Consider the following 17,804-nt stretch of genomic DNA (forward strand, 5'->3'; position numbering starts at 1 on the left):
TTACTGAAAAATGTGCTGGCAGATGCTACAGCTAAGAATAATGTGAAGCAGTCAGGTGATTTGCACAGGGAAAATTTCTACTTATGAAGATGAGTAATCCAACAAATAACCTTGTTTTCTTAAGTTAAAATCCTAACTGGGAATATTTTCTTGATGGCAAATTATCAATAAGTTATTGATTTGCTTTTTAAATTAAAAGTTTTAAAATAAACTGTCAGAGCATTTACAAACAATGTGTAGAGACTGATTTGAGGTTCAAGGAGGCTAAGGGCTGGGTCCTGCACTTGGGTCACAACAACCCCATGCAACGCCAAGAAGGCCAACAGCATCCAGGCTTGTATGAGAAATAGCGTGGCCAGCAGGAGTAGGGAAGTGATCGTGCCCCTGTACTCGGCACTGGTGAGGCCGCACCTCAAATCCTGTGTTCAGTTTTGGGCCCCTCACTACAACAGAGACATTGAGGTGCTGGAGTGTGTCCAGAGAAGGGCAACAAAGCTGGTGAAGGGTCTAGAGCAGAAGTCTTGTGAGGAGCGGCTGAGGGAACTGGGGTTGTTTAGTCTGGAGAAAAGGAGGCTGAGGGGAGACCTTATCACTCTCTACAGCTACCTGAAAGGAGGTTGTAGAGAGGTGAGGGTCGGTCTCTTCTCCCAGGTAACAAGTGATAGGACAAGAGGAAATGGCTTCAAGTTGTGCCAGGGGATGTTTAGATTCGGTATTAGGAAAAATTTCTTCACCAAAAGGGTTGTCAAGCATTGGAACAGGCTGCCCAGGGAAGTGGCAGAGTCACCATCCCTGGAGGTATTTAAAAGACATGTAGATGTGGTGCTTAGAGACATGGTTTAGTGGTGGACTTGGCAGTGCTAGGCTAACAGTTGGACTTCATGATCTTAAAGGTCTTTTCCAACCTAAACAATTCTATGTTTCTATGATTCTGTGATTATAAATTAGGATTGCTGCCTTCATTTCTCCAAAGCAGGACCTTACCTACTATTTTTGATTGTATAGGACAATTACTCTCAATATTTAAATTTGACATTGGTTGTTTGCTCACCAAGTTTCTTTTTATTAAGGGTTAAGCTGGCTTTAAACTTGTAATTTTTTTATATATTAAATTCATATAGTAAATTCATAATCAAGCATGTTTTTAAGGGTAATGCCCCCCAAATTCCCAAACCAAACCCAATCCGACCCCTGAGGAGTAAGAGTGATTCTGTCAATCCCATGGTATTTGGGAAGCAAATTTTCAAAATGTGTAACATACAAAACATATCTCCATTATAAGATTGTTATTGTTCTTTCCTCAACGGGTAGGATTTTGGGGGGCAGACTAGGCTACTAATCAGGCTGCTGGGCTACCAAAGCTGTGATTTGACATTCAGCAACTGTACTAGCTGAATACGTGCTAGGTGCTCGCTCTCTTTCCTCACTGCATTGACTTTTCAGCCCCATATCACCCTCTTCCCAGGACAGGTATTTGTGTGACCATGGTACTTTCTGGATAGGGGAATTAATCTTGCTGAAAAATAAACCAGGAGAAATGCTAGATTATTTTTTCAGTTAGGAAAGCTGCTCAGCACGGGTCACTGCGCAGCCTCATAAATGTTTGTGCCAGAACAGTGCAGGAGGCAGCAGAGAAGCAATGACAGGATCAAAATGTTGCTTGTTGGATTTCTGTAGGTGAGGATTACACAGCTAATGGCAAGCCCGCTGAAGCTGAGCTTGACAGTGCTGCTGCTCCCCGCCGCCCCTGCAATGCCTCCTTGATTGTGCTGGTGTAATTGTGCAACTGGGCAGCAAACTTAGAGCAGAGAGTTTGGCCAAAAAAGAACCCAATTAAACAGCAGCTGCTAATTTTAGCTGGATTGATTTTTCTGAACCACTCCAGTGCATGGTGACATGGACAGTCGTGCCAGCACAGTGAAGGAGCACAGGGAACTGGGGGGGGGCTGGAAGGCCGGGGTAGGATGGGCAGGGTGGGGACTGCCTGCAGTGTCCCTCTTGCTGAAAAACATCGGTGTAACCGTAATGAGACTAGCTCTGTCACCGCAGGAAAATTGATGAGTACAGTCTGGCCTGTCATGAGTCATCATTCTCCGCGTTACTTTTTTTCTTTTGGAATAGATCACACGTTGATTTCAGGTCATCAGCTTTCATCTCTGATCCTACCCTGCTCACAGGCTTCCGTGGGAATTACGCCTGGAATAGGTCCTGAAGTTTTGCGCATATGAGGCCAGTGGCTCACCAAGAAAAAAGATTGTTTCACAAATTAAACGTTATGGTTTTCTTTATTCACAAAATGTTTGCAAGCAAACCACAATTTTAACAGACCTAGTTTGGGAAGCTGTGTTCGCAGCAAATTTCAGCTGTTTACTACAAATATTCCTTTGAGAAGTTAATACTCAAGGCTGCCAGTCTAAGAGATATGATGCCTTATGTCATAGCGTAATATTTCAATTTCTGACTGGCTAACCAAATTATTATGTATTTGCTTTTCTAGTCAATACAAATGTAATCACAAAATAAAACTACTCTCTGATTAAATAAATCAAAGCCTTTACCTGAAGAAACAAATGAATGCAACTTAATTCATCTGAATTTATCTGAATAATCATATGAATGTAACTTCACTGACAACATTATACGTGGACAACTAATAACAAAACCACTGTTGAAATACTTTTTAATATGCATTCCTTTAATACTCTGCTAACTGGGAGAGAAGACAGGGAAGTCATGACATGAGAAAGCTGTCACGGCCCCGAGGAGGTAAAGCATATTCTGATGGTGCATTGCCTCATAAAATCTTCATATCCATACTGCACAAGGACTCATCTTTAACCCCAGCCATTATGTGAATGTTATCTCCTAAATCAGCTGTAGCACTAAAGGGTTAAGAGGTTGGCCACGATTGTACCTGCTTTATAAAATATCCCCAGGTTGGATCTTGAAAAGCATAGATCAATAAAACTTTTATATGTATCTGACAAATTTGTTGAAGCAATACTTAAAGAGAGAATGCAAAAATGTTTAGAAAATCATGAGATGCTATGCTGATGTTTAACTAGCATGCTTTCTGTACAAGACAATCATGTTCCAGCAATCTCACAGCGTCACTTAAAAATTGTGATAAAATTATGGAAAAGGGAGAGGTAATTTATATTAATTTGGTCTTTCAGGAGACTGTTTAAGAAATTAAGTGGCCCTGAAATGAGAATTCAAATAATATAATAAAAAAGAACTGGTTAAAAATACAAAAACCTAAAAAAGATTTATGCTGTAACTGATAAAAATTAAGAACAGGTGCTTCAAGGTTATGTAATAATTCCATTATCATTCAAGATATTACCACCTGGAAGGGGGAATATTAGATAAAAAACCTGCAAATTGTTCAAGCAAATTAATTACTAAAAAAAAAACAGGCGCAGACTATGGTACTTAAGAGAGATTTAATAAGAATATATGAATAGACAACATGATATCAAATGAAAATTCAGTAGTGACAAATACAATATAATAAACACTGGAGACAAAAAAGTAAACTATCCATACACCTTCAAAGGGTCTAAATTAATTTGATCAGCTCAAGAAAAACACCTCTGCATGAACATAGGCAGCTTATTGAATACCTCTGGTAAACATGCTGCATAGCCATGAAAGCATGTAAAATGTTACAATGGTCAGGGAATATATGATAATATTAAACAAATCTGTGGAATATCTCCACGTGGCACCTTTCATCCAGTTCCATATCCTCTCTCAAATTTTTCATTTTTGATGGAGGTGAAGAGAGCAAAATGAGAGGGGGCACTTTTGAGGGAGTCTACACGCTACACTAATAACAGGAAACGTATTTGCACACAGAGTATGATGTAGCACAACTCTAAGCAAGTTTCTGAGGACAAAAATTTAAGAAACACAAAAGGATTAACTATGTGCAAGGATAGTAAAAGTTCACAAGTGCTGTTGTATATTTCTATACCCAAAAGTTAATACTAAAATGTCTTCTGTCTTTGGAAAGGATTGCTTATTCCAGGTCTATCTTCAACCATTAAAGATGTGGATGGCACACACTGAGGACATACGAATCCGTATCTGCCAGCTGTTCATCTGCTTCCACCTTCCTCTTCAGCATTTCATTCCCATCACCTCTAGACATAAGGTATAGTATTAGATCTATATAAGGTCTAATCCAGAATAGGGATGCTTATGTACCTATGCATTTATTTTGAAGAATCAAAAAAACTACAGAGTCAAACCATTATTTTATTCCAGATTAAATTTTCTGGAGTTCAAAAAAAGTTGTTCCATTGTCCCACAGAAAATTATTAGTTAAACTAGAGATGCTTAAGATTGTTAGAATGGAAACGATCATGGAGAAAACTAGAATGGATTGTATTGGAAAGAAAATGGGAGGAGAAGATCTTGATTGAAAGCTTCTAGTGCCATAAAGAGCAATCCATTAATAACTTTCCTCCCATTTTCTTGTCAGTGGCAGCTTACAGTAGCCATGAAGGAGGTCTAGCGTCTCAGCAGTGGAGTAAGCGTGCCCTAGCTGGACCGATCAAAAGGGTGGACAGCACCTGAAACATATAAATGGCAAGCAAGCAGTAGCAGTCACCCAGGATTGTTTGGCAACTTCCGGGGAAAACCCCTGCCTGGAATAAGGTGAGATATCTATGGGTAGACCTGTGATCTTGCAATACCCCCCTGGAACACCAGAGAGAAGCTGAGAGACTTGTCCATCCACCTCCCAGAGCTAGAACACCAAGTCTGGGGGACCAAAGAAAAACCTAACCTAGGAAAAACAGCTTGAAAGATCTATCCCCTAGTTCCACCATGCTGACATACCAGAGGTAGAGTGGCAGTAAAAGGATTTGCTGACCAGTTTCTTCAGCTAAAGTCACAGAGTTGGCCACCAAGGTACCTACTTGCTACCCTGCCAGACGTCAAACCAGAGAAAGCAAAGCAAGATCAGGGCTCTCAACTGCTGATGGAGGGGCCGGCCGGGGGGTCTCGGAGAGCTCCCACTAGGAAGGGCTGGGTAAATAAATGGGAGTTGGGTACATAAACGGGATGGGGGTATAACTTTGGAAAGAGTGGTTAATCTAAATTTTTTTATACAGCTGCTTGAGACTTCCAAGGCCCTCCTGCAAGATGGAGAAAAATGGAATTCCTGTTCCAAATTTATTGGAAGGATTAGGAACTTCTCTATAGTTGTTTATATGAATCGCCCTACACAGAGCTGATTCTAGCACTAAGACAATCTGCAGTGAAGTCCCTGAGGGGCTGATGATGAAAAATAGAGATGGTATTTCTGCTACATAGGCCGCATTGCAAAGGGGCATGTCGAGGGGTGGAAAGCCTATAAATAGATCCAATTTTAATACTTTTACAAATGGCTTGAGAACAAAAAGTGGAGCACGTTAATGAAATTTGCAAATAGTATTCAGGCACATTCAGTAAAAGATTATTAAAAGTACTGTAAAAGGAAAAAACTAAATTACTTTGATGCATGGAATAATAGAAATGGCATGAAGTTTTTTACTGTAAGATTTCTGGGATTAAGACCCTAAAATTCCTGCTGTAATGTATGTATGTGTATCAGGTGATTTTGGGATGACTAAGCCACTAAAATGATGCAGATGTGAAACTAGTGGAGGCAATTTTACAACCTCAGTCTATGCATTTCAAACAGAGCTACAGAAAAAGCAATGCCCTTGTAAAATGTAGTCTGGAGTATCACCATTCTGGTGGTCATTTTTTGAGATCAACTCGTGTTAGAACGGGAGAAGCACTATTTATGGGAAGGAACTTATTTATGGGAAGAAAACTCTTCTAATTCTATATGAACTCACAAAATTAAGAATAAGGGCAACATAACTTTCTAAATATACCTAGAATAAACATGAGGAAGGAAGAAAATGTAATTGGGATAAAGAACAATATCTACTCCTGTGCCAGCAAGCTAGCAGCAAATAGAGTGAAAGTAAATAAGCTGGAAGTCAGAAGGATTTACAACTCTGACAAGTCAAACTCTGGAATAGCTCTTCAATAAGAGATATAAGGACAAGAAACTTAACTTGCCTTAGACATTTAGCTTATGCACGGCTGCACATGACTTTGCTACGTGAGAAGCTTAAACTTAGAACTATAAGGCACTTCTGATTTATCATGGTCGTCTCGTAGAGGATATACTTTTTTTTCCTGGTTGACTTAATTAGGCTGTCATAGATCTGGTCATACCAACTATCCAGATGGACAATACTAATGTCTGATAAGGCTAGCAAACGTTTGGACTATCTGATATAACTGGAGCTGCTAAAGGATCTTTCTCATGTCTCAACACACCAGGAAAATTAATACTTTTTTTTTCAATAAAACAGTCAAATCCACCTCAGACTAACATAAGAGTTAATTTCTAACAGTGCAGCGCTGCAGTGTGTTACAGGAGCCAGTATGGAGGTGCAAAACAGAGGCAAGACTTCCATTGGTTCAAAACCACAGTGACAGTGGTTATCCACCCTGGAAACACGGCAGGTAAGAGTGATGCCCACAGTCCATACTAACCCATCACCCAGGAATCTCCTTCTAAGACACACTGTTATGTTCCACCCATACAACTCAAGGAAAGGGAGAAAGAAATCCTTTGAAAATCCTGGTTTATTCCGGAACTGCCAAAGCTGAAAAATCTCCTCATCCTTAGGATAAGCTCAGATAAGCACTGTACTCTTTCATTTGGTTTTCAGGGAGCTTGTGCAAGCTATAGACCCAAGCTGAAGCAGCAGATTGGTTCTATGTAATGACCATTCTGTCTGTGTACCCCCAGCTATTAGAGTTACCCAGTACCTGGCAGGGAAGTTGCTTTCTACAGCTTGCCTCTTCTGTATATGGAGCAGAAATACAGAGAAACTAAATGATGAGTCCTGTTGCATATTTCAGCTGTGACTTCAGAAGTTAACCACCTTTAGATAGCCTATGTCCAACTAACTACTGGACCTTTCTTTCTCTATTGCAATTGATTTCTTTACATGGCACACGCCTATGGCAACTGTACAGAGGACAGGTCAGCTGAATTATTAGCTTGCTTTCCCCTGACTGCCTTCAAAATAGGAAATGGATAGATGATGAACCATCTTGTGAGTACTCCACGGTATTTCTGCAGCCAGGAGGAAAACTTTCAGGCAAAAGTTCTCAGCTTGTGTCAGAGCTGCTTAAGGGAAAACCTCCAATATAGCAAAGGAAAATATAGCAAGGAAATATATACAGCAATATAGCAAGGAAAACCTCCAGTATAGCAGCGTTCCCAAATTCTACAAGTAAGCGCATGCATGCATGTGTGTTTTAAGCTGCAAAGGCTTCCTTGGCACCTTCTTCTGTGAGCTAGCACAGATGTGTCACCTGTCAGCTTCTCCAAACCCCACTCTTTTGTACCTATATAACACACAGGGTGAGTCAGACACAGACATCCAGATTAGGCCCATGAATTCCCCTAGCACGAAGACCGTAAGTCTTACCTAAGGGTCTTGCTGAGGACTTCTGCTTAGGTCCTCGCTTTTTATGCAGGACCAGTAAGAACTTGCCTGTGACTTGTAAGCTACTGAGAGGAAGGAAAAGCCACCTCCTAAGCAAATGGCCTTGGGAATAAACTATTAGGAGTAGGAAGCCCTTTGCAGGCATCTTTAGAGCACGGTCAGAACAGAATGATTTCAGAGGATAGACTAAAGCATCAGTACTGTAGCCTATGCTAATCAAAAGAATGACTTAATCTTGAGTGAATGACACGTATATGAAACAAGTAAGTGTCTAGGGACAGTAGCCTAAAATACACTGGTGCTGCATTGATCCCTTTTGGGTTGGCAAGTTTGCCTTCACAACAGTCTTGAGATGAAAGAGGCAGTAAGCTGGCAATCTGAGTTGGCATTTTGTGTGCTTGAACATAGATATCTGCTGCACGAAGATTTTTAAGTGTTTGTTACAGACAAGATGAAACAGGCTAGCTTAAGCTATCATCCTACCATTTAGTGTACCAGTAAAGTATTCCCAAATACCCCAGAAGACCATGGTAGAGGCAGCACAGAGGCTGTATGAAGGAAAGCATACATGTTTTCCAAATACTTAGTGTATGTTATTGCTGATAAACTTCCAAGTGAGAATCATAAGAAACATGTTCTGGTCAACCAGTCATAAAACCTAAAGATAACTTTGAAGGTCAAAATAGCTAAACTTAGTGACTGTTATGTTCAGCTCCCCCTTTCTCGGTACACTGAAGTGCTAACTGACATGGCGGTTGCTAGACAAGCAGAGCCAGGAAGAAACGGAACATAAGCAGATACAAAAACAAATACAGCAGGTTTCCTGTAAAACAATTCATTCACTTACTTGTTTTAAACAATGCTTAAGCTCTTACTATTACAACTTCAAATACAGGAATAAGCGTCGCAAGATGCCAAAACTCTATATCAAGTAACACTGTCCACTGAGTCTACATTTTTTTCTACTGACATTTTGCCTCCTGTTGTCAATTGTATCTACCCCAATGTAATGCCTTGCTTGTGAAAAGCCAGGTTAAGTGAGAGGTATGTGCCTCAACTCTTGGGTGGAATATTAGTTTAATAAATACTGAGTGTGACTCAGTCACCTGCATGTCTGACATCCTCCTGAATTCCCCTTCTGCAGGCTGCTGTTGTGGCAACTTGACCGCTACTCTGGGTGTGCCGTGGCTGCTCCCGGACACTGTCACTCTTCACTGCTCTGACAGCATCACAGGTACTGCACACACACAACTACACAACACACCAATTCTCTATAACCTCATTCTTATCCCCTGTATCTCTGTCTGTGTACCACTGGTTAATATGGTTTGTACCTTCCTTCCAGTAAGACTCAGTCTTACAATGCGGAGGTTGTTCACTTAAATACCTAATATTTTACCTCTTCCCAGTTAACTTCACTTACGACACATTCCATTCCTAGTCAAACTCCATTCTTAACAAAACTGAGAACTTGAAATTAATTACTTGAATGACTAATCTAGCTTTGCAGCATTGTGTACTGTTGCTTTGCAAGAAATAAACTGAAGAGCAAATGTCTACTTCAGAGCGTGAACAACCTGAAGGAACTCTTCTTCAGATACCAAAAAAGTTTGTTTTTAATTACTCCAATGAAGCTCCCATTGTCTTTACTTGCAGTTGTAGACCTTCAGTGCTGCAACAAATAGATTCCAGAAATCATGTCAAGACCCATAAAATAACATGCACAGCAAAAATATGAAGCCTGGTTTAAGCCCCTCACCAGAGCAATGCAAGAACGGGCAGGCAAAGACAGGTACTCTCCCAGAATTCCTAGAATCTGCTTAATCATTTTCATTCACTTCTCAACAAGAAAGGTAAGGTTCCTACTACAGACAAGCAGCTTCTCTCACAGACCTCGGATTTAGAGTTGGATCTTAATTTATTCACAAAAAAGACTTTGAGGAATAACAGGAAGAGTACCATTCTCTGTATCCTGAAGGAAAGCAGGAGTAAGGGAGAAATGGATGGTGATTGCAGAGACTTCGGCCAGAAGCCAAAGCTGTGAGGGGCCAGGGCATGCTCTGCAGGATGAGACGTGCAGTCCAGTCACGCATGAGAGCTGTGAGGGAAAGGATTGTTCTGAGATCTTCCGTGAACATTAAGATGAATTGTCATTGCGAAGGGAAATCTGCAGGCTACATTTGCTTTATCAAATTAAGTATGTATAAGCCTTCTCCGTTTATTAGTTCAAATGTGGCTAAAACCAAACTGATTATCGGGTATGGGAAGAGACACTTTCCAATCAAAATTTTGCTCTTTCTCAAACTTTAAACCTATCTTCCAAAAAAAAGCGTCTTTCTGCAAAAGCCTCAATTCAATCTTTCAACTTTGTTTCCCTAGCTTTGTTCTCAGAAGCAACTACCATTTTAGCCCAAGTGTACATATTCTCTAAGCTTGTAACAGATACCTTGCACAGAAACCTCTATTCCAAAAATTTTAAACTTTATCCAACTTCAAAGGCAATGGGGAACTGGGTTCATAATAGGAAGTACTGACCATCAGCACTGGGCAGTGCTACTGCCCATAATTTTGGCAGCAGCTTTTCCTCAAGAGGGGAACAGTGACTTATGTGCCTATGTAACTTGACTGAGGCCATTTGTATGGCAATCTAGCCAGGGTGTCTGAAGGAATTAAGCAAAATTGTTTGAAGTGACCCTGTCAAGTAGTTCACACTGGTGGGACATCTCCTGTGTCACTGGAGGTGAGCGTCACAGACTACCACAACTGGAACACCTAGTACTGGAGCCACTACTCTGAACAGACTTCTGCTAGGCGCTGGGGAAAAGCCAGCAATAAATCAGAAAGTATTGCAGGAATTTATTGCAGAATTTATTTGCAATTTATTTGCAGAATTTATTGCAGGATTTGTTGCAGAAATCCAGCCAGTGAAGGTAGATGTCAGGAAAAAGGGGCCTGGGAAAGGAAGCAAACTGGATGTCCTGGCCAGAAAAATGAGGTCGACTGACAAAATAAATGCAGGCTATGTGGGAAGAGATCTCTTGAACACTTTTGGGAAACAGGAGGGAAACAGTCTTAAGAACACCAGCAAATCAAGAATAGGAAATAAATCAAGATGCACGTCCCGATAGGAGAAGATGGTTTCGAAAGCTTCTACCTAACCAATGATGGAAGATTAATTCCTCCCAAGTTTGCCACTTGCAAGCTTGCAATTGTCATTGCGCTTTCATTCTAGTGATCCACTTCCCTACTGACTTTGATTTCCTTATCTCATCTAATTTAGTGCTCAGTCACTTCTATTTCCTTACTTTAGACTTCATCAGATGCTCCTGACTACAAGAGATCTTTCCTAGTGTTATTGTGTGCGTGCATAGGACTGATTAGGACTGTCTGATTAACACATAGTTAAAACAAAACAAACAAAAAAATCTAATTCATGACTGTTTTACTACCAACTGTTGGCTTATTTTCCTTAACATTTTAATCTTTAGCCAAAACTAGCACTAGTTGGATGTTTTCAGCTGTGGAGCAAGCAAGCTAGAGAAGGACTGCTAGAGCAGGAAGCACAGGCTCCACTACCAACAACATTCTTTCTGGCAGCGAGTCCAAAAGCTTTGAACTATTTTAAGAGTATTAACACCACAAAAGAGGGAAGCGTTAAGGAAGAATGTGATGCATCTTTTTTAGCCAACAGCAGAAATAGCTTCAGCATTCACTCTGACAAGATAAATGAACAATCAGCTTTTCTAAGACTAGCCAAGAGAACATTAAGATTGTAATATAGCTGAGAGAAAATGTGACTGCTTGAACGTGTTCATTTTTACTGCAGATTACTCCACTCAGTAGTCCTTCCACTGGAAATGAGAGCAAGATGCACCTGATGATGACATGGTAAAATGCAAGATTTTGTCTGCACATATTGTATACATTTGTGAAAAAAGAGTGGATTTAATGAACATGCTACTTTGGAAGTATGCTCAAATAGAGACAACTTCAGGGGGAGAAGGGAAAGGTACAGGTTGATCAAACCGCTATGCCTATTTGGGGAACTGATGGGTGGATCCTAAAGTGTCATACCTTACCTGAGATGGAGTAACCACCACAGCAGTATAGACTGAGGACTGACCAACAAAGGAATCTGGGGGTCCTGGTGGACCATGTCACGGACAACAAGAGCAGGGCCACTCCACGAGGGCGGATAAGCTGGGAACCGAGGCTGACCACAGGACAGGCAGGGCAGCGCCCTCACCAAGGGCTGGGTTGGTAACAGGTCTTCTTGAGAGTTCAAGACAAGATAATGAGTCAGGTCCAGAGTCCAGCCAGGAACAGCAGAAGACAGAGTCAGAGACAAGGTCCATGCAGGAGAAAGGGTTGGAGATAAGGCTATATATATTACATAGGTCCATCCAGGAAGGCCAACTGGTAAGCCAAGACAACAGGAGACAGGACTTGGCACAGGTAAACCTAGAGTACTGCACATGCTAAAGTCCCAGGAGAGGGTGTCAGGGCAATTAAGGCCCAGTCGTGCACTTTACTTGGCCCTGACACATACCAAGCTAAACATAAGTGAGCAGAATGCCACAGCAGTGAGCAAGGCTACCTTTATAGACATATTATGTTGTTTTTACAGGCATGAAGCCAGTAGATCAAGAGAATTATTAGTCTTCTTTGCTCAGCACTTGTTAGATCACATCTGGAAAATGACATCACACTTTAGGCCCCCTGGTATGAGAAAAAAGTTGACAAATTGCAGTGAGTGCAGCTGAGGGTAATCAAGATGGTGAGGACGTGGGAGCACATGCCCTGTGAGGAGAGGCTGAGGGAACTGCATTCAGTCACAAGGCTTGAAGGGGAACCCAAGAGCTTCCTTCCAGTACCTGGGATTATCGAGAAAATGGAGCAAAACTCTTTACTGAGGTGCATGGCAGCAGGATGAGAGGCAATAGTCACATGGGGAGGTTCTGATTTAAGGGGAAAAAACTTTACTGTGACAACAATCAAGTATTGGCACAGGTTGCCCAGATAAGTTGTGCACTCTCCATTCTTGGAAGTTTTCAAGACCCTGCTGGACAAAGCCCTAAGCAACTTGGTCAGAAGGTTGAAGAAGTAAAAGGTTGGTCTAGAGACCTCCTGAGCCCCCCAGCCTGAACAATACTATTCTATTTCTATTGCTTCCATGCCTATTCAAGTGTGCTGCTGAACACACAAGTCCACAGGGGAATGAAGGACCTTTCAGCATGCTGAAGGAGTTGTTGAAGAATCTCATTTTGAATACAAGCTACAAGTACAGAAATACTCAACTGAAGTAGTCCTTTACTGAACACAGAGTTCTTTAAAATAGCTTTTTTTATACTCTTCAGGTTTTTTTGACATTACCTCTTTGTACAAAAAATTCCGAGTCTTTAGCTCTTGTTTTGCTGTTCCTTAGAGTAAGACTCATTGTACATTGCACTGTTTGTCCAATAAACACACTTCAGGACTTAAGTGTGTTGTCACACTTTCGCCACCTTCCAACTCCTCCATTTCTGACTGTTAGTTCAATTTTCCTTATACTCTTCTCACTTTTCAGTGCAGCCCTGCTGATCTCCCCACGTTCTTCAACTGTGAAGCTGAATGTTACCCTGAAATACATTTAATGTTCTCACATGAATTACATTACCTCCTAGGTAAACCACAAAATCAATCTTTTACATGGTTCTATTGCTACTTCTAATCCTGTCTACCAGTGAGCACTGCCATGCCCCTTTCAGCATTGAAAGCTGACATTTCTTGGGAGAAAAATACTTGCATTCTGCTTTTGAATAGGAAAGTTGTATTTCTTGCTGTCATCCCATTTCCTTGATCCTTTCTTCTGCCTTTGGCTATTACATTGTATCACCTGCATGGAAACATCGCACATTTACACTCCATTTATGTGAACAGTCTGTGAGCATTCAAGACTCCTATCAGCCTGCTCGGTTAGCTGGTATGTTCCAAACTTTGCATAAGTTCAGCACTAGAGGTCAGCTAACATCTTCTCAAGGTTGGGAGGATGGGAGATATATGGTTGGAAACACCTGACTGCTGTTAAGGGTAGAGTGGTCTAGCAGGATCTGGGGAACAAAACAGCTGATGCTGCTCAGCTGCTCCGCACTGTGAGGGACTGACTTACTCTGAAGGGGATCTAGCCTGGTCCTATACACTGGATACTCCTTGGCAGTTGCAGATCTTCCAATTTAGTTTCATCTGAAGGTATCAAAGCTCCAAGTCTACTCCAGTGTGCAAAATGAAGTGGAAACCATCAGATTTATTTAAAAGGCAAACGCCAGTGAGTCCTTTCGCTCCTACAGGTGTGCAACAATGTTCTCTTCAGCATATTTTTCAGAGGTGATGCTATCTTGTAACTCGCATCCAATAACGTGAAGCAAGCTCCAGATGGAGTTCGTGGAAAAAAATGCATTTTCGATCAGTTTTGAACCTTGGCTGTTTTTTTGTCTGTCATAAAGCAGTTCCATTAGAAAGACGCTGGCACATTCTCCACTCCCCACCACTTTCTAAGCTGTATTTTAAAAAACAGTCCTTCTCACGCCGCTAAAAATCTGCAAGCACCGCTAAAGGCAAGGAACAGCATGCAGCTAACGCCGCGGTCTCACTAACACCCGAGTTCACCGGCACGCACTAGGAAACGCGGCTGAACCGGGCAGCGCCCAAACAAGGCTCAGGCTCAGGCTCCGGTCTCGCCCTGCCCTCCCGACGCTACCACCTCCGCCAGCTTTCCCTGACCCGGCCCGGGAGGCCTTGCAGCGCTCCTCCGCCCACATACGGGCCCCGGCAGGTGCGGCGGCCTCGAACCGGCGGCGGGCGGCGGCGGGCCCCGCCCCGGGGCTCCGCAGGTCCCGCCGCGCGCGCCGGGCCCGCCCCGGAGGCGGTCGGTCGGTCGGCGGGGAGGGGAGGGGAGGGAAGGAAAAGGAAGGGAAGGGAAGGAAGGTGCGCGGCGCGCAGGGGTGGGGGTTGTCTCCGGCGGCACCGCGCGGCCCCCCTGGCTGGCGGCCGGCGGTCACGCTGCGGCGGCGCCGCCGCTTCGCCTCCGCGCCGGGGCCGGGCCGCGCCGCGCCCGGGATTGGCTGCGCGGCCGCCTCGTCCCAGAATGCAGCGCATGGCGCGTCATTGAAGAGAGACCATGATGGCGGCGGCCGCGGCGGGGGGGGGGGCCCCCGAGGTGATCGCCCAGCTGGAGAACGCGGCCAAAGTGCTGATGGTGAGGCGGGCGGCGGCACGCGCCGCGCCCGGAGCGGCGCCTCGTGGCGGGGGCGCCCGCGCCGGCCCCCTCCCCCCCTCCCCGCCTCCGCTCCCGCCGCCCGCGGAGCCTCCCGCCGCCCTCGCCCCTCAGGCGCGGGGCTCGGGGCGCAGCCCGCCGGGGCGCGGCGCCTCCGCCGCCCCCCTCCCCGCCTCCTCCCGCTCCCCAGCCGGCCTCCCCCTCCGCGGGCGGCCGCCGCCGCGCCGGCTCGCCCCTGTCACCCCGCAGCCGGGCTCGGCCCCCGCCGCGCACGGCGCGCCGGTCCTCCATGTGCTACCCGCTCTCCTCCGCCGCGGGCAGGCTGCCCGCGCCTCGAGCTCCCCGCCCCGGCGGGGGGCCCCGTCCCCTCTCCCCCACGCCCCGAGCCCCCGCACTGCCATTGTCCGCCGCGGAAACCCCTGCCGAAGTTGCCGGTGAGCGACTCTTCCCTCCCGGCAGCGGGGGCCGGGGCCCCCAGGCGCCTCCGGCGGGGCGGTGGGGGGTTGTGCCCGGTCCGCGGCCCAGCGGGGGCAATGAGGCACCGTCGGCAGCGTGGGGGCGACTCGGAAGTGCCGCGACCCGCGGGCTGAGCGCCGCTCGTTTCCAGAGTTTTCCTTTCAGTGGAGGAGCACCGAGCAGGCAGAGGCTCACCATGCTGCTGCGGTGAAGCAAAGCGCTTAGGGGTGCTTCGCGCCCTGGTCTTTTTATTACCAGTGGCTGTTCGTGCTGACTGTGAATGTGTTGTGTGTTATTTTCCGTGATCGCATGGAAAAGAAAGTCTACACGGCAAAGATCAGAATTGCCATGGAGCTAAATGGCTATAGTGACTGCTGGTGTTAAAACATCTTAGTCGCGCATCCTTGTAAAAGATTTTTGTTCCTTTGAATGAAGAGCTGTATATTGGTCTGTGTCCTTTACAGGTCTTACTTGCAGATCTTATAAAAATGGATAGCTTGAAGCCTTCCCCACAAGATTTATCTTACCAAAATGTGATTCCAACAGAAATAAAGTTTGTAAGTTGTCAGCATTAGAGGGATTTCAAAAGAACCAAGCAAATAGTAGGAAAGTTTGCCTGGTGTCAATAGTTGATCAATGACCAGAGCCCAGATGATTGCGAGTTTAATGTCTAGCCAAAGCGGCCCAACTCATCAAAAGACTTGGATGCTACTCCTTATGAAATCAAAGCCTGAAAAACGTTGACTATGTTTTCAAACAGGAAAGTAAGGGCGGATAGCCTAGCAACAAGCACTAATCCCATTAGAAAAAAAACTTCTCAAAGCATGCAAACAGTGATCCGTTTTAAGCTTTGAGTTGCCTTTGATTCATGCATGCCTTTGCAAAAACATAACTGCGTAAATTACTGGACGTTCTCATAATGTCTGTGTATCTCAGTTTTAAAAATAACTCAGTTGCTGTAATTACCAGAAGTGCTTGACTGCGTAGGGGAAATACGTAATAAGTATTATTATGAGACAGAACACGTGTGTGGAAGGAAGCTGGCGGTAAGGTAGTTTTCAGTATCAAACTGATAGCACATGGAGTGACATGTCCAAAGTTTTGCATCTGTGCTAGAAAACTTCATGTTACTCGTGTTGGCGTGGTTTCCCTAGCCTAGCCCTGCTGCCATAGAGAGGGAAATGCAACTTAATGTCGAGTTTTAAGTAAATAAAAATGTTAATACAGTGAAGAGATGCAAGCCTTTTATGGTAATGTTTGTGCTGCTGTTGAAGAATAGGTGCTAAACTTGCTGGTAAAACTAAGTCTCAAGTCTGTAAGCACATGGTTGTTGGATCCTTGTTGAATTTCTAGCTTCCTCTCTCCCTCCAGCCTCTGACAGTATGAAAGCTGACTAGTTGTGGTCATTAGCTTTTTCTTGTTCTTCTTTCCACAGCTGCTCTTGGAAGTCTCATAGACAGCACTGAACTGACAAGAATTAGTTAGATGGCTCTTCCTGAGGAAGCCGCAAAAACCAGAGATATTTACTAAAGCTATCCATGAGGCTAAGGACCCAGAATCAGGCTTTAAGCTGGTTTGGCTCTAGAAGAGCTGTGAGAACTGCTTGGGGTTATTGCTCTGTGTTTCTTCTTCTCAAAAATCATCAGGACTTTGGAGTCACAAAGGAGAGGAGGAGTGCAGCTCGCTGTGTGTGTTGCTTTACAAAGGTGGATGTGAGACCCCAGAGACTGAAAGGGTTATGCGCTCTGCTCCTGTTCTTTCTCACCAGCAACTGTGGAAAAACAAGGGCTGAATGGTGTTTCAGAACTGCACCTGGACAGTGATGATCTAAATTTAATTTAGCCAGAGGACTACACTGTTTGGTAAAATCTGGTAAAATGTCTACTTGGGGATGAGGGCAAGAAGTAACTGTGTGTGGCAGTTGGGAGGTGTGAACCGACCAAGCAAACCAGTGAGATCACTTAGGTATTTATGTAAAAATCTGAGGACCTGGGGGAGGGTGGTGAACCTGGTGCGAGTAATGGAGGTCATGAGTAGAGCTGGCACCTTGCAGTGGAGCCATACCTGAAGTGATGGGAAAGGGCAGAGCTGTGAATGGGCTGACAACAGATGGCAGCAAGTTTTAACTGGGCAGGGAGTGGTGGAGGGATTCAGCAAGGTTTTCTTGTGGCAGCTGAGACAGTAGCAATCCATGCAAAATACAGTTGGCTAGGGAGGCATCAAAGGGGGTGCAACACATCTGAGGATGGAGCAGGGAGCAGTGCTGGTTTATGTGATACTTGTCTTGATTTCAAACTGAAATACTGAGCCTTGGGGGAGAATAATGGACTAGAGGAATTCAGACATGCTAATAAAAAACCTGAATGTTTTAAATTAACTTTCCTTAAGGGTAAATATGGATTACTGTGAGCTCTTTCAATCTTTGATAAGTATTTTCATAGGTTTTTTTTTTTTTTTTTTTAATTTCTCTGGATCAGTTGAGTTTTCCTCTGTAAAACTACTTTTTATATGTCAGATAAGAGATACATTAGTGTTCTGATCTCATAAATTGCTGATCCTTATGG

The 17,804-nt window shown here is 44.1% G+C and overlaps 1 protein-coding gene and 1 long non-coding RNA gene across 2 annotated transcripts in view; one reads left to right on the forward strand and one right to left on the reverse strand.

Moving 5' to 3' along the window:
• Window positions 1-3,527: 3,527 nt before the first annotated feature.
• On the reverse strand, window positions 3,528-14,497 carry LOC140646497 (uncharacterized). The gene is made up of 4 exons (XR_012040467.1): window positions 13,681-14,497; window positions 13,318-13,407; window positions 11,612-13,150; window positions 3,528-4,580 (listed from the first exon to the last, which is right to left on the reverse strand). It is a non-coding gene; the product is annotated as an uncharacterized lncRNA (long non-coding RNA).
• Window positions 14,498-14,519: 22 nt separating this feature from the next.
• Window positions 14,520-17,804, forward strand: part of XPO4 (exportin 4) — an 84,194-nt gene continuing 80,909 nt past the window's right edge. The window contains exon 1 of the mRNA XM_072850515.1: window positions 14,520-14,766. Within this exon, the coding sequence (XP_072706616.1) occupies window positions 14,689-14,766 (78 nt within the window). The 5' untranslated portion in view covers window positions 14,520-14,688. The remainder of the gene's footprint in view (window positions 14,767-17,804) is intronic.

Source organism: Ciconia boyciana, chromosome 1, assembly GCF_034638445.1.
Source record: "Ciconia boyciana chromosome 1, ASM3463844v1, whole genome shotgun sequence".
Taxonomy (NCBI): domain Eukaryota; kingdom Metazoa; phylum Chordata; class Aves; order Ciconiiformes; family Ciconiidae; genus Ciconia; species Ciconia boyciana.